A 13,536-nucleotide genomic window follows, 5' to 3' on the forward strand; every position below is an offset into this window, starting at 1 on the left:
TGCTGTAGGATGTGACTAAGAAAATGTCAGGAAAGACCTACTAGAACGACTGAACTTTATTTGGGGTTAATCAGAGACACTTTAAAATGATGGAAGGTGTGTACTGACCCCTATTTAACTTGATTTTGAATGTGATTGCTTAATTCTGCACACAGTTACATCCCCAGTTATAAGCAGGTGTACACACTTATGCAACCACATTATTTTAGTCTTTTATGTTTGTTCTCCCCCCACCCCAAAAAAAAAAAAAAATATTTCAGTTTGTTTTTCAATTAAGTTGTACAGTTTATAGGTCACATTACAGGTGGGAAAAGTTATGAAATTATTTATCTTTGTCTCATTTTCTTATATCACAGAAACCTGACATTTTAACAGGGATGTGTAGACTTTATATAGCCACTGTACACTATATTGCCAAAAGTATTGGGCCAGCCCTCCAAATCATTGGATTCAGGTGTTCCAATCACCTTCGTGGCCACAGGTGTACATAATCAAGTACCTAAGCATGCAGACTGCTTCTACAAACATTTGTGAAAGAATGGGTCGCTCTCAGGAGCTGAAGGAATTCAAGCGTGGTACTGTGATAGGTTGCCACCTGTACAATAAGTCCATCCATGAAATTTCCTTGCTACTACCGTATTTTTCGCCGTATAAGACACACCTGCCCATAAGACGCACCTAGGTTTTAGAGGCAGAAAACAGGAAAAAAAAATTCTGAACTAATGGACTGCCGACATAGTACAGGAGATGACCAGAGACTGCAGACACAGTACAGGAGATGACCAGAGACTGCGGACAGCACAGGGGATGACCAGAGACTGCAGACACAGCACAGGGATGACCAGAGACTGCGGACAGCACAGGGATGACCAGAGACTGCGGACAGCACAGGGATGACCAGAGACTGCGGACAGCACAGGGATGACCAGAGACTGCGGACAGCACAGGGATGACCAGAGACTGCGGACAGCACAGGGATGACCAGAGACTGCGGACAGCACAGGGATGACCAGAGACTGCGGACAGCACAGGGATGACCAGAGACTGCGGACAGCACAGGGATGACCAGAGACTGCGGACAGCACAGGGATGACCAGAGACTGCGGACAGCACAGGGATGACCAGAGACTGCGGACAGCACAGGGATGACCAGAGACTGCGGACAGTACAGATGACTGCTGACCTTTGGGGAAGTGGGGAGCAGGTACCTGAATTTGACAGGTACCCGCTCTTACTTCCGCAGAGTTTTTGATCTTACCTGTTCCTCGATCCAGCCACGCGCTGTCTTCCCGGCTTCTGTAATGGCGCTCGGCATGACAGCCGGGTGCCCAGTGCACATGAGCGAGAAGCACTTGCGCTTTGTGATTGGTCCGGCGGCTTCTGGGATCTGTCATGTGTCCCAGGTACCGCCTTACCATTCACAAAGCGCACCGCTTCTCGCGCATGCGCACTGGGCACCCGGCTGTCATGCCCAGTGCCCACACTACAGAAGCCGAGAAGACAGCACGCCGCTGGATAGAGGAACAGGTAAGGTCCCGCTGCAGAGCTGAGCGGCCGGCCCGGTATTCTGACACGGCCGCGGTGGAAATACCGGACCAGCCGCTCCATATTCGCCTTATAAGACGCACTGACATTTCCCCCCCAGTTTTGGGGAAGAAAAAGTGCGTCTTATACGGCGAAAAATACGGTAAATACTCCAAGATCAACCGTTAGTGGTATTATAACAAAGTGGAAGCAACTGGGAACAGCAACTCAGCCACAAAGTGGTAGGTTATGTAAAATGACAGAGTGGGGTCAGCACATGCTGAAGTGCACAGTGCGCAGAAGTCACCAACTGTCTTCAGAGTCAATAGCTAAAGCCCTCTAAACTTCATGTGGCCTTCAGATTAGCACAATAGTGCGTAGAAAGCTTCATGGAATGGGTTTCCATGGCCGAGCAGCTGCATCCAAGCCTTACATCAAGTGTAATGCAAAGTGTCAGATGCAATGGTGTAAATCATGCCGCCACTGGACACTAGAGCAGTGGAGACATATTCTCTGGAGTGATGAATCACGCTTCTCTGTCTGGCAATCCAATGGATGTGTCTTGGTTTGGCGGTTGTCAGGAGAACCGTACTTGCCTGACTGCATTATGTCAAGTGTAAAGTTTGTTGGAGAGTTGATTATGGTCTAGGGTTGTTTTTCAGGGGTTGGGCTTGGCCCCTTAGTTCCAGTGAAGGGAACTCCTAAGGTGTCAACATACCAAGACATTTTGGACAATTTCATGCTCCCAACTTTGTGGGAACAGTTTGGGGATGGCCCCTTCCTGTTCCAACATGACTGCGCACCAGTGCACATAGCAAGGTCCATAAAGACATGGATGAGCGAGTTTGTGGTGGAGGAACTTGACTGGCCTGCACAGAGTCCTGACCTCAACCCAAAAGAACACCTTTGAGATGAATTAGAGGGGAGACTGCGAGCCAGGCCTTCTCATCCGAGACATCAGTGCCTGACCTCACAAATGCACTTCTGGAAGAATGGTCAATCATTCCTATAGACACACTCCTAAACCTTGTGGACAGCCTTCCCAGAAGAGTTGAAGCTGTTATAGCTGCAAAGGGTGGGCCAACTCACTATTGAACCTCATGGACTAAGACTGGGATGCCATTAAAGTTAATGTGTGTGTAAAGGCAGATGGCCCAATACTTTTGGCAATATAGTGTATATGTCTTGAAATGTCCTGCATACCCCCTTGAAATTTTCCACATTTTGTCATGTTACAACCAAAAACATAAATTTATTTTATTTGGATTTTATGTGATAGACTAACGCAAAGTGGCACATAATTGTGAAGTGGAAGGAAAATGATAAATGATTAACAGTTTTTAAGAAGTAAATATTTGAAAAGTGTGTTGTGCATTTTTACTCAGCCCCCTTTACTCCGTTATCCCTAACTGCCTTCAGAAGTCACCTCATTAGTAAGTAGAGTCCACCTGTGTGTAATTTAATCTCGGTATCAATACAGCTGTTCTGTGAAGCTCTTAGAGGTTTGTTAGAGAACCTTAGTGAACAAACAGCATCATGAAAGCCAAGGAACAAACCAAACAGGTCAGGGATAAAGTTGTGGAGAAGTTTAAAGCAGGGTTAGGTTATAAATAAATATCGCAAGCTTTAAACATTTCACGGAGCACTGTTCAGTCCATCATCCAAAAATGGAATGGCATAACTGCAAGCCTACCAAGAAATGGCCGTCCACCTAAACTGACAGGCCGGGCAAGGAGAACAATAATCAGAGAAGCAGCCAAGGAGCCCATGGTAACCCTGTGGACAGCCTTCCCAGAAGAGTTGAAGCTGTTATAGCTGCAAAGGGTGGGCCAACTCAATATTGAACCCTATGGGATAAGACTGGGATGCCATTAAAGTTCATGTGTGTGTAAAGGCAGGCGTCACAATACTTTTGGCAAATAGTGTATCTCCAGAAGAAAACTAAAAACAAAGAAAGCATCAAGGATTCCTCTAGACCACACCCTCCACAATCACCTATGTGGAATTACATGTAGTAGGGGGATGGGCAAGGCTTAGGTAACGCCATTCAGGAGCTGCATGATTTTACAACACAAAAAATATTATCTGTAGATCTTTGAACAGAGACCTTCTAATCAAACAGGTATGTGAAGCAGACACCATTTTTGTTCTCAGTCCTTGTCTGCAGGTACAGTGTGGGTTTCTGGCAACCGCAATGTAAATAATGTTACCTTAGCTCTGTAAAAATAACTTTCAAAGCACAGAAAAGGAAAGGACTAAGTGGTTATATATGAAAAGTTGCTTGGTATCCCCAGATATAATAAAGGACTAAGCACTACACAAACTGTTGGCAATATAAAAATCCCTTATAATATTAATAATTTGTTAGAAAAAAGTAAATTCACCAGTTAGGGCGGAACTGATGGCAATAAGTTAAAAATTGTGAACAAGCAGGCTTTTTATTGGAGAAGAGATATGGAATGTCTGCGCTGCAATAAAACGCACTTACCTAGCTGTTTGCATTCCCTCCAGAATGTACACTGAATGCACATACACAGCTCAGTTTACAATTCAGATACACTCCCTGTGTGTTGGGATGACTGCACTCCTGTGCATACATTGCAGGGATGTTATCCTGCACTGACCAATCAAGACGGCTGAAGACCGATACCCGAAAGAAGCCAAGGAGAAGATGCCAGTGTGTGACTCCAGTGGCATTAGACCTTTTGAGCATAGGTCTATATTTGTGCATTTAGTACTGCTTTAAAGGATAAAAAAAAAAAAAATCCTTACTAACCCCTACTGGCAATAGCATAACTCTGGGGATAACTGTAAATGTGTCTTGTGGCTGTTGTATTGTACAAGACTTACAGGTTGGCCATAACTGGAGCTGGTCAGTCTATGTACTCACATTTAACATACAAGCAGAGCAGAGAGTCAAAGAAAATGTGAAAAGAAGAAAAAGAGAGGAAGGTGCCTCTAAGCGCAGTATTAACAATTTATTAGTAGACAATAGAAAATTTGCACTTACAACATAAACGGTTAAAAAGACTCATCGTGTGGTAATTGGATCCAGGTGGGACATCCAGCCGTCCAGCAGCAAGCTATGCCTATAGGATCAGATAGTAGAGTCCAGGATGTGCCTGTGCATCAAAAATGAAGCTTGGAGAGCAGAGTCAGATGTAGCAGGTGAAAGGGGCGGTAATGCATTTCGGAGCATGCTCAATAGGCTCCTTCTTCAGACCTGACCTATAGGCATAGCTTGCTGCTGGACGGCTGGATGTCCCACCTGGATCCAATTACCACACGATGAGTCTTTTTAACCGTTTATCTTGTAAGTGCAAATTTTCCATTGTCTACTAATAAATTGTTAATACTGCACTTAGAGGCGCCTTCCTCTCTTTTTCTTGTTACTGCATTAGAGCCTTGCTTCCACTCTAAGAAGAGCTGCTTCAGTGTTACTGCTCCCATCCATCCATCCCTGATATCCATCTGGCACCTTTATCTTACAGCTACAGAGGTTGGGCTCCAACAAGAGCGCCCTATATAATATGCATTTTCTAGTCAAAGAAAATGTGTCTACCCTCCAGGTATGCTAGAAACCCTCCTGCCCTCTCCTTGCTGCTCAAAGAATAGTAAATTCATGTACACTGTCAGGCACCCTCTCTGCCTCATGTGATGGAAATCAAGCTGGGTATTGGTCACAAAGGCAATGAACACTTCACTCTGCAAAAGCAAGGGGGAGAGTCTACTTACCTAGAAGCAACAGATTTGAGCTGTAGCAGGTTAAAGTGGAACATAACAGTATCTCAGCACCACAAAATGACAACCCTAATTAGATCCTTTTTACTATTCAATGCAAACTCATCCATCCATGTCTCCATGCTTTATTTTGTTGAAAAATCACTTTGAAAAACACCTCTAGCATTTCTGCCGTGGCCATCTTGAGTAAAGGCACATGATTCATGTAGCATTTGCTTCCTGGATTCCATCTGCCCTTAGCTTAGGCATGCAGGCAGGAGGGTGTGCTTTGCTGCGAAAGCCCCTCCTCCAGATGAAAGGAAAAAGGAAAAAAAAAAAAAAAGTATCCATGAAGACTCCTGGATGTATGACATATTTTTGGCCTAGGCTAGAAACCAGGAAGCAACTGAAGAAACTTAAAAAAAAAAAAAAAAAAAAAGTTTATGGAATTAGAATATGCCTTCCTATCTATTTACTAATGCTACCAGCATAAGGATTAAAAATAGTTAATCGTGATTCAGAGAATTTAGTTCAACTTTAGGGTGGTTCTACTACTAAAAGAAAGAAAGGTTCCTAGCATACAGTGGGTGTTTTCTTTTCCTGGAAGACAAATGTACTGTAATGGATGAGAGTCTTACCCTGTGTCCACATTTCAGACACAGCCAGATCACTTGTGCTTCTGTCTGCTCTTCTTCTTCCTCATTATTTGTGCTCTCCTTGGTCTCGGCTTGGCAGTCCTGACATAGCGTCCAGTCCACATTCACCAAAGCCCTCTTCACTGCCCCTTCCTCCAAGCCCTTCCGGATGTGCTTACATGTGGGTTCTGATAAAAGAAAAGCAAGCATTTTAGAGGTAAATATACTGTAAACATACTGTGGGCTGAACGAAGGCTGTCAGCCAAGATAATGAGTACAAGCAATGCTGGAGATGTTACAATTTGTCTGCCAGTTGCCATTTTCTTTATTCATACTTATTGCCCTTTATTTACACTGGGTGATCCTGCAAATAACACACTTCCTGTCCCTTTGTGTCTACACTCATTCCGCCATTGTATCTTTGGATTTCAAACTTATCTGTCTGCCTTTACTCATCTCCATTACATGGTGGATTGATGGGACTGGTAGTCTGCACACTATAGATAGGGTTGTTTCTGCTTTCAGTTCAGTTCACAGGAAGGGACAAATAAACTACATTTCTGGCAAGATCGACAAGTATTTTCTGTAATTTCTGAAAGTGTTCCTAGCCTGAAAGAAAACAAATGCAGCCAAAACATCTAAGGACTGGTAAGAAACAATATATTACACGTGTTTCTAGAATTAGAGCTGAAGCCAGCTGTGCTCACCCCCTATCCAGCCCATAACTCCAGTGAGCCCTGGAGGGGCACAGTGGAGAACGGTGACTGATAATTACTGCTGTCCACTCTGAGCAAGCCGAGAACTGAGCGATCAGTGGTCATGTGCTTGCTCAGTTCTGTTTTAGAGCTGATATGGGACAGCTGCAGCATATAGGTTGGTGTAGATGTTTATTTATAAATCCCAAATGTCTCCTTTAATAAGGCAAGTAACAATAAAAATTGTTATGTGTTCCATATATTAAAAGTCTAAGTTCACCCAAAACAAAACAATAATAAATGCAAAGTGTTGCACCCTCAATCAATGGATAGCAGGTGCAAAATCAGACTCCTGCAGATGTTTCCTAAAGCTCTCTGCCCATACCTCTGTATGAGTTTTTAGTTAAGCTGGCCATAAATGGTTGAATCTCGGCTGATTCAACAGGGACTATGAGCAGACAGATTGCACACTATTTGATTGTTGTACAACTTGGGTACAACCAGCCTGTTGGATTTTTTTATGCAATTATTGCCAGCAGCTATGGCCGTTAGCAAATATCACTATGTTCTCCCAGTGGGGACAGCTCCCCCCCCCCCTCACTGGGAGAACACTATAGCTCCACGGGAGGGATTCCCCCATTGGTGCACAAAAGAAGATCACATCATCTATGACCAGCTTTACTGAGCTGCAGGAAGTGTCAAACTATGGGGGTGCTGAACAGTCCCTTGGGAGCTACAAGTCTCTCTCACAGATCTCTGTGAATGAATTATGCGCCTGCGGAGCAGCTATTTCTATCGGTACCTGTATCCACTGGCTCAGGTGTTGGGGGGTTCCGTCCTTTTTTCTTTACCATGATACAGATTTAACACTTCCTACAAATACAACAGAATGAAATAAATAACAGTTTATATTATTTTACTTTTACAGGATAGAAAAGTAATGAAATTTCTTGAAATATGAATGAAATATAAATGAATATATATATATATATATATATATATATAGGCCAATTTCTACAACACATCAGGATCATACAAAATATCACAAAAGAGAATACGAAGTTTTCAGGAAATACAATTAGTTCAATGCACAGATAACAGCCATATGGTCATTATCATAGAACATCATAAGGTTGCAAATAAAGCATGCTATGTAGCATACGACATAGTAAATAACACAAAATGAGCAGCTCAATGTAAGGTAATCATTAAAACAACAACCATTACAGAAAAGAAGAGCGGGAGGTCTTTCAGGCATTCCATTTGGCATCAAAGAGGTGCATTGTATCAAATAACATATGGTGTTACATGAACATTGCAGAATCTACTCTATCAACAATAAGAGAAAATGGAACCACACTGGATTTCCAGTAAAGGACTATAGCACAAATTGTTGCAACGCAAACAGTATGGACAAGGTGTTCCTCATGGCATGTGGCGCAGGTAATAGAGTTTAACAGCAAACACATAGATGTCATCTATTGAAGTTGTCTACCCAAACTCTTGGTAGCTCTCTCAGGAACCCTGTGGCACACAGGTTGCAACACTTCACAGGACCAAAACATATGATACAATGTGCCTTGAGTAGGACAGCTCCGAAAGCATAGTGGTGAGGCGTTAGGGAAGACAGCATGGATGCTAGCCGGGGTATACCATCTAGTTAAATCTCCCTAACAATGTGAGATTGTGTACATGCTCAGAGAATGTCTCCCAATCTTGTGTAGAGCATTGTAAAGTACAATCCTCTTCCCATTTGCACCTATAAAAGGAAGGGTCTCAGGAGCTATAGCACTAACTAAGAAGCTATAAACGTCAGAAATTAGGCCCTTTCCTATAGGGATGAAACTACAGATTCGCTCATAAAAGGTTTTAGGAGAGGTGGGAGTGAGGGCATAACTAGAAGCATAAAAATGTCTAATTTGAAGATCGCGTAGAAGATCATGATGGAAAATGGGCACTGATTGGTGGCGTTTTGCAAACGAGCTGAAAGCTCCACCCTGAAATGCATCCAACGATTAGCTCTCCACCAAGAGAACGGTTGATCAATTGGAAAAAAATGCAGGGAACAAAGGGTCACCCAAAATGGAGGTCAACGGGGAGGCCAGACCAAACTTAGTCTTATAACTGGACAAGAGGCGAAGGGAGTGAAAGACCAATGCCGGATATGATATACTATAGGAGAAGACCATAAGAGGCAATATGGATGTACTGAACAGGTTTCAAATTGGATTCATGGGACCCTAAAATGCACAATATGCCACTGGGCTAGTTGGGAAAATCTAGCAGACAGAAAATAGAGCCTAAAATTGGGAAGGCCAAGACCCCCTCGGCACTGGGAGAGATAAAGAAAATGTCTATAAACCCTAGGGCTTTTGTCCTGCCAAATAAATCTACTAATATCCCTTTGCAACCTTTCTATTTCTGTTTACATATGAAAAGGTTGAAAAGGAAGATTAAAGTGTATTTCTAGCCAAAACTTTATTTTCTAAGTTTTAAATAGAGCGTAGGATAATGAGAACTGATTGGGGAGATTTCCCTTCACTTTCTGTTGTAGAGACATAAAGTGAGAAGAAATTGCTCCAAAGTGTGGGATAATTCCCTCCTAGACAGCTGCCACTAGAGCAGGCTTCTCAATTACAAAATTTCCCTTCTATTCCCATTTTGTTGAAGTACATTTCAATGTGAACCTGTGTTTTTTACAGGCAGAGCAAAGCAGTAGATGCACTTAACCCCTTCCTGCCTGCCCTGGTGTCCTATTAACAGTTCTGAGCACCAGGAGGTGGCAGGGATCTGCGATCATGTGACCACTGGAAAAAATAAATGGCCCAATTACTCACCAAAATCTTTAGTCATGTTATGTGTCTTGTCCAGACCAATGGTTTTATTTATACATATATATTTTTATAGATCTTTTGTGTTTACTTATACTATGTCAATTGCCCCTGTGACTCCTCCACCTGCATAGGGAAGTGTTCAGGACGGCCCATGTGACCTTTGGTTCAACTTTTAGTGAGCATATAAAAGAGGGAGCAGACATTTGGTCAGTTGGCTCTGAGGAAGAGGCAAGTCCTCGAAACGCGTCAGCCTATTGGATGTCTACACTCCCTATTGCGGACTCTTACTCAGTGCGGTGTTGACCCAGCTGTTCTTTATGATGTGCCTTGACTATATTGTCGTTTGTGAGTACAAAACCTACTTTATTTTTTATTAAACATTTTTTATGGTAATGCACTAGGCCAGTGCGCCCTCTGTTTGTTCTTTTCTCGTTTAAAATCAGTATCAGTCGGGACTGGCTTCCACTCATGGGGACACTGTGACTGTGCTCACATAATTCCCAATCCTTCCTGCTACAGGGCAGCAGCGGTGCGCAAAATCACGTATATATACACGTGATTTAGCATTTCAGGGTAGGGGCCGCGTGCGTGCCCTATCTGCGCCGCAAGTCACGTCCGTGGCTGTCAATCACCGGGTCCCGGATGGTGATTACTTGCCGGTGCCCGGTGATTGCCGAGCATTTCCGATGGGAAAGAGAGCTGTTTGTAAACAAAATAGTTCTCCCTGTCAGCTCTTGCACACTGCTTTTGCAGTGTGATTACAGTGACATGCAAAGCAGTGTGATTACAGTGACATGCAAAGCAGTGTGATTACAGTGACATGCAAAGCAGTGTGATTACAGTGAAGAACAAACACACGGACCCATAGTAAAACACACCCAGCACACAGTGCCCCATATGTTAACCCCTTCCTGTCCAGTGCCATTAGTACAATGTCAGTGCTTTTTTTTTTAGCACTGATCACTGTATTGGTGTCACTGAGGATGCCAGTGACACCAAGTCAGTTCCCCCCCAGTGTCAGAATGCCTGCCGCAGTCTCGCTATAAGTTGCGGATAGCCACCATTACTAGTAAAAATGTTTTAACAATTCCAGTATCTTTCCCGCCATTTTGTAAACACTATAACTTTCACGTAAACCAATTCATTTTCACGTATTGGGATTTTTTTTTTTTAGCAAAGACATGTAGCAGAATACATTTTGGATTAAATTTATGACTAAATTTTATTTTTTTTTACTGGACATGTTTAACCACTTGCCTAACGAGCACTTTTACACCCTTCCTGCCCTGGCCAATTTTCGGCTTTCAGCGGTTTGAATGACAATTGCGTGGTCATGCAACACTGCACCCATATAAAATTTTTATAATTTTTTTCACACAAGTAGAGCTTTCTTTTGGTGGTATTTAATCGCAGCTGGGTGTTTTATTTTTTGCGCTATAACCAACAAAAAAAAGTTTTTCTTTGTTTCTATTATAAAAGTTTGCAAACAGGTAATTTTTCTCTTTCACTGATGTGTGTTGATGAGGCAGCACTGATGGGCACTGACAGGCGGCACGGATAGGCAGCACTGATAGGCGGAACTGATGAGCTGGCACTGATGATGCTGCACTGATATACAATGATGGGCACTGATGGGTGGCACTGCTGGACACTGACTGGCAGCACTGCTGGGCACTGATGGGTGGCACTACTGGGCACTGATCATCGGTGCCTATCCATCATCTGACAATTGCTGGTTATTGGCAGTACTTCCCTCACGCTGTGACAACTGTACAACCATGAGGTAGCTGTCATTCGGCTATAGCGCCATTTTGGAATTGATTAATAGCAAAAAGTAAAAAAAATTGTTTTTTTCTCAAAATTGTTGGTCATTTTTTTTTTATAGTGCAGAAAGCTTTTAAAACTCAATTCATGGGAAAAAAAAGGACGTAAATTTAATTTGGGTGCAGCGTGGCATGACCATGTCAGTTAAAGTAATGCAGCGCCGGAACGCAAAACATGTCCTGGTTAGGAAGGGGGGGGGGGGGTAAATCCTCATGAGGGTAAGTGGTTAAAAAGCAATCACAGAGTTACAGCAAGAGCAACGTTTCAGAGTCTCACAGGACCCTTTTATCAGGAACATGCCTGATGAAGGGGTCCTGCAGGACTTCGAAACGTTGCTCTTGCTGTAACTATGGGATTGCTTATTAAAGCTTTGGGCCCATACTGGAGATCCTCGGTGTGCTGGTGACATTCTTCTCGGTTTGATTCTTCTCGGTTCCAGCAGATGGTCGCTGCAGCACCCACTTACACATACATCCATTTCTTGATGCAGAAACGTGTACGTTGGGATTCTGCAATTTTGTTCTGAGCTGTTTAAAGGAACACTAAGGTGGGTGGGAAGGGGTTAAAGCCCAACTCCAAGGCTGTCACAAGGCCATTCCAAGAGAGTCTTCAACACTGAGAACACTCAGTGTAACATTGCTGGACATTATATCTTTCGAAAGATACTTGTCAAGGGAGTTTCTGGTCAAGAGGGATACTAAGGAAGTGTCATGTTCTTGATGGACAGCACTTGGAACTGATGTCACAAAATAAAGAGCTTCCCACTTTCAGCATATGAATTCCAATGACCTATTTCAATATCTATAGAACAGAAGCAGGTACAAATCTACAAAACAGTTTGCTGTGATCCTTGCACTATAGATAAGGAATCAAAGGATTATTCAATCAACTTTTTTTTTACATTAAATGGCTCTAAATGCATTTCATTTCTGTTCTATTTGTCCACATAATGCAGCTGAATAGACAGCAAAACAGTCAACATCCACATACAAACACACACATGGGGACAAAGGTCAACGAGCATCACATTGCACCAGAAAGTACCCAGCAGTCCGATACCATAAAACACAATGTCATCACCCCGAGTTGGATTCACGAGCAGCTTTTACACTATAGAGAGATTAGCTTTGCCTGCCAGTTCAAAGAGTTCAAAAGCCAGATCAGTGACAGCAAAGTGCGGGGTACTTCTGTAGCATCACCTACAAGGCTTCACATTCTAGATGTGTATTTGGCAAAGATTTCATCAGGGACCACGCTCACCTGTGCATTGCATCAACATGTGCGTTACTGTGCATATCCATAAAGCATCTGCTCTATGTGGAGCAAATCAAATACCAAAAAAACTGCGTAAAAAGAACCATAAAAGTGCTCAGAAAATTAGTGATGTCCACCACCTCAACAGTAAAAATGCAAGCTTACCAGTCATAATTGAGCTTCTAATCAAAGAAAGGTCACACAGGCTTGTGGGTATCAACTTTACTAGGAACCACTTTACTAGGATTCTGCACATCTTTTTGCCTACCAAACTTTCACCTGGACTCTTCAGGCTCCGCCCTGGATGCATGGGAAGTGATGATCAACTCCAGAGGGCTCCCGAGATCCCTGGCTGCTCTCCCCCAGCCTCCCGCTGTACTCTCCTCGGGTCCCGACTATAGACGGGCTCACCATAATGCTCTGTGTGTAGTGCCAGTCATTTTGAATGTCACTTCCAATGCATTGTACAATAGAGTTAAAAAAAAAGGATAGATCCACTGCAACATGAACACATACACTATATAGCCAAAAGTATTGGGACACCCATCCAAATCATTGGATTTAGGTATTCCAATCACCTCAATGGCCACAGGTGTTTAAAATCAAGCACCTAGGCATGCAGACTGCTTCTACAAACATTTGTGAAAGAATGGGTCGCTCTCAGGAGCTCAGTGAATTCAAGCATGGTACCGTGATAGGTTGCCACCTGTGCAATAAGTCCATCCGTGACATTTCCTTGCTACTAAATATTCCACGGTCAACTGTTAGTGGGATTATAACAAAGTGGAAGCAACTGGGACCAACAGCAACTCAGCTAAGAAGTGGTAGGCCACGTAACATGACAGAGCGGGGTCAGCGCATGCTGAAGCACACAGTGCACAGAAGTCACCAACTGTCTGCAGAGTCAATAGCTAAATACATCCAAACATTGTGTGGCCTTCAGATTAGCACAACAACAGTGCCTCCACTGGACTCTAGAACAGTGGAGACGTGCTCTCTGGACAGACGAATCAAGCTGATCTGATAGATGAGTCTGGGTTTGGCGGTTGC

General features: G+C 43.2%; 1 protein-coding gene across 1 annotated transcript in view; it reads right to left on the reverse strand.

Moving 5' to 3' along the window:
- The window catches only part of USP16 (ubiquitin specific peptidase 16), a 62,980-nt gene that overhangs the window by 40,219 nt on the left and 9,225 nt on the right, over positions 1 to 13,536 (reverse strand). The window contains exons 2-3 of the mRNA XM_089659519.1: positions 7,377 to 7,447; positions 5,883 to 6,067 (exon numbers count right to left, since the gene is read on the reverse strand). Of these exons, the coding sequence (XP_089515645.1) occupies positions 5,883 to 6,067; positions 7,377 to 7,428 (237 nt within the window). The 5' untranslated portion in view covers positions 7,429 to 7,447. The remainder of the gene's footprint in view (positions 1 to 5,882; positions 6,068 to 7,376; positions 7,448 to 13,536) is intronic.

Source organism: Staurois parvus, unplaced genomic scaffold, assembly GCF_062004578.1.
Source record: "Staurois parvus isolate SC_StPar_1 unplaced genomic scaffold, SC_StPar_1.0 ptg001162l, whole genome shotgun sequence".
Taxonomy (NCBI): domain Eukaryota; kingdom Metazoa; phylum Chordata; class Amphibia; order Anura; family Ranidae; genus Staurois; species Staurois parvus.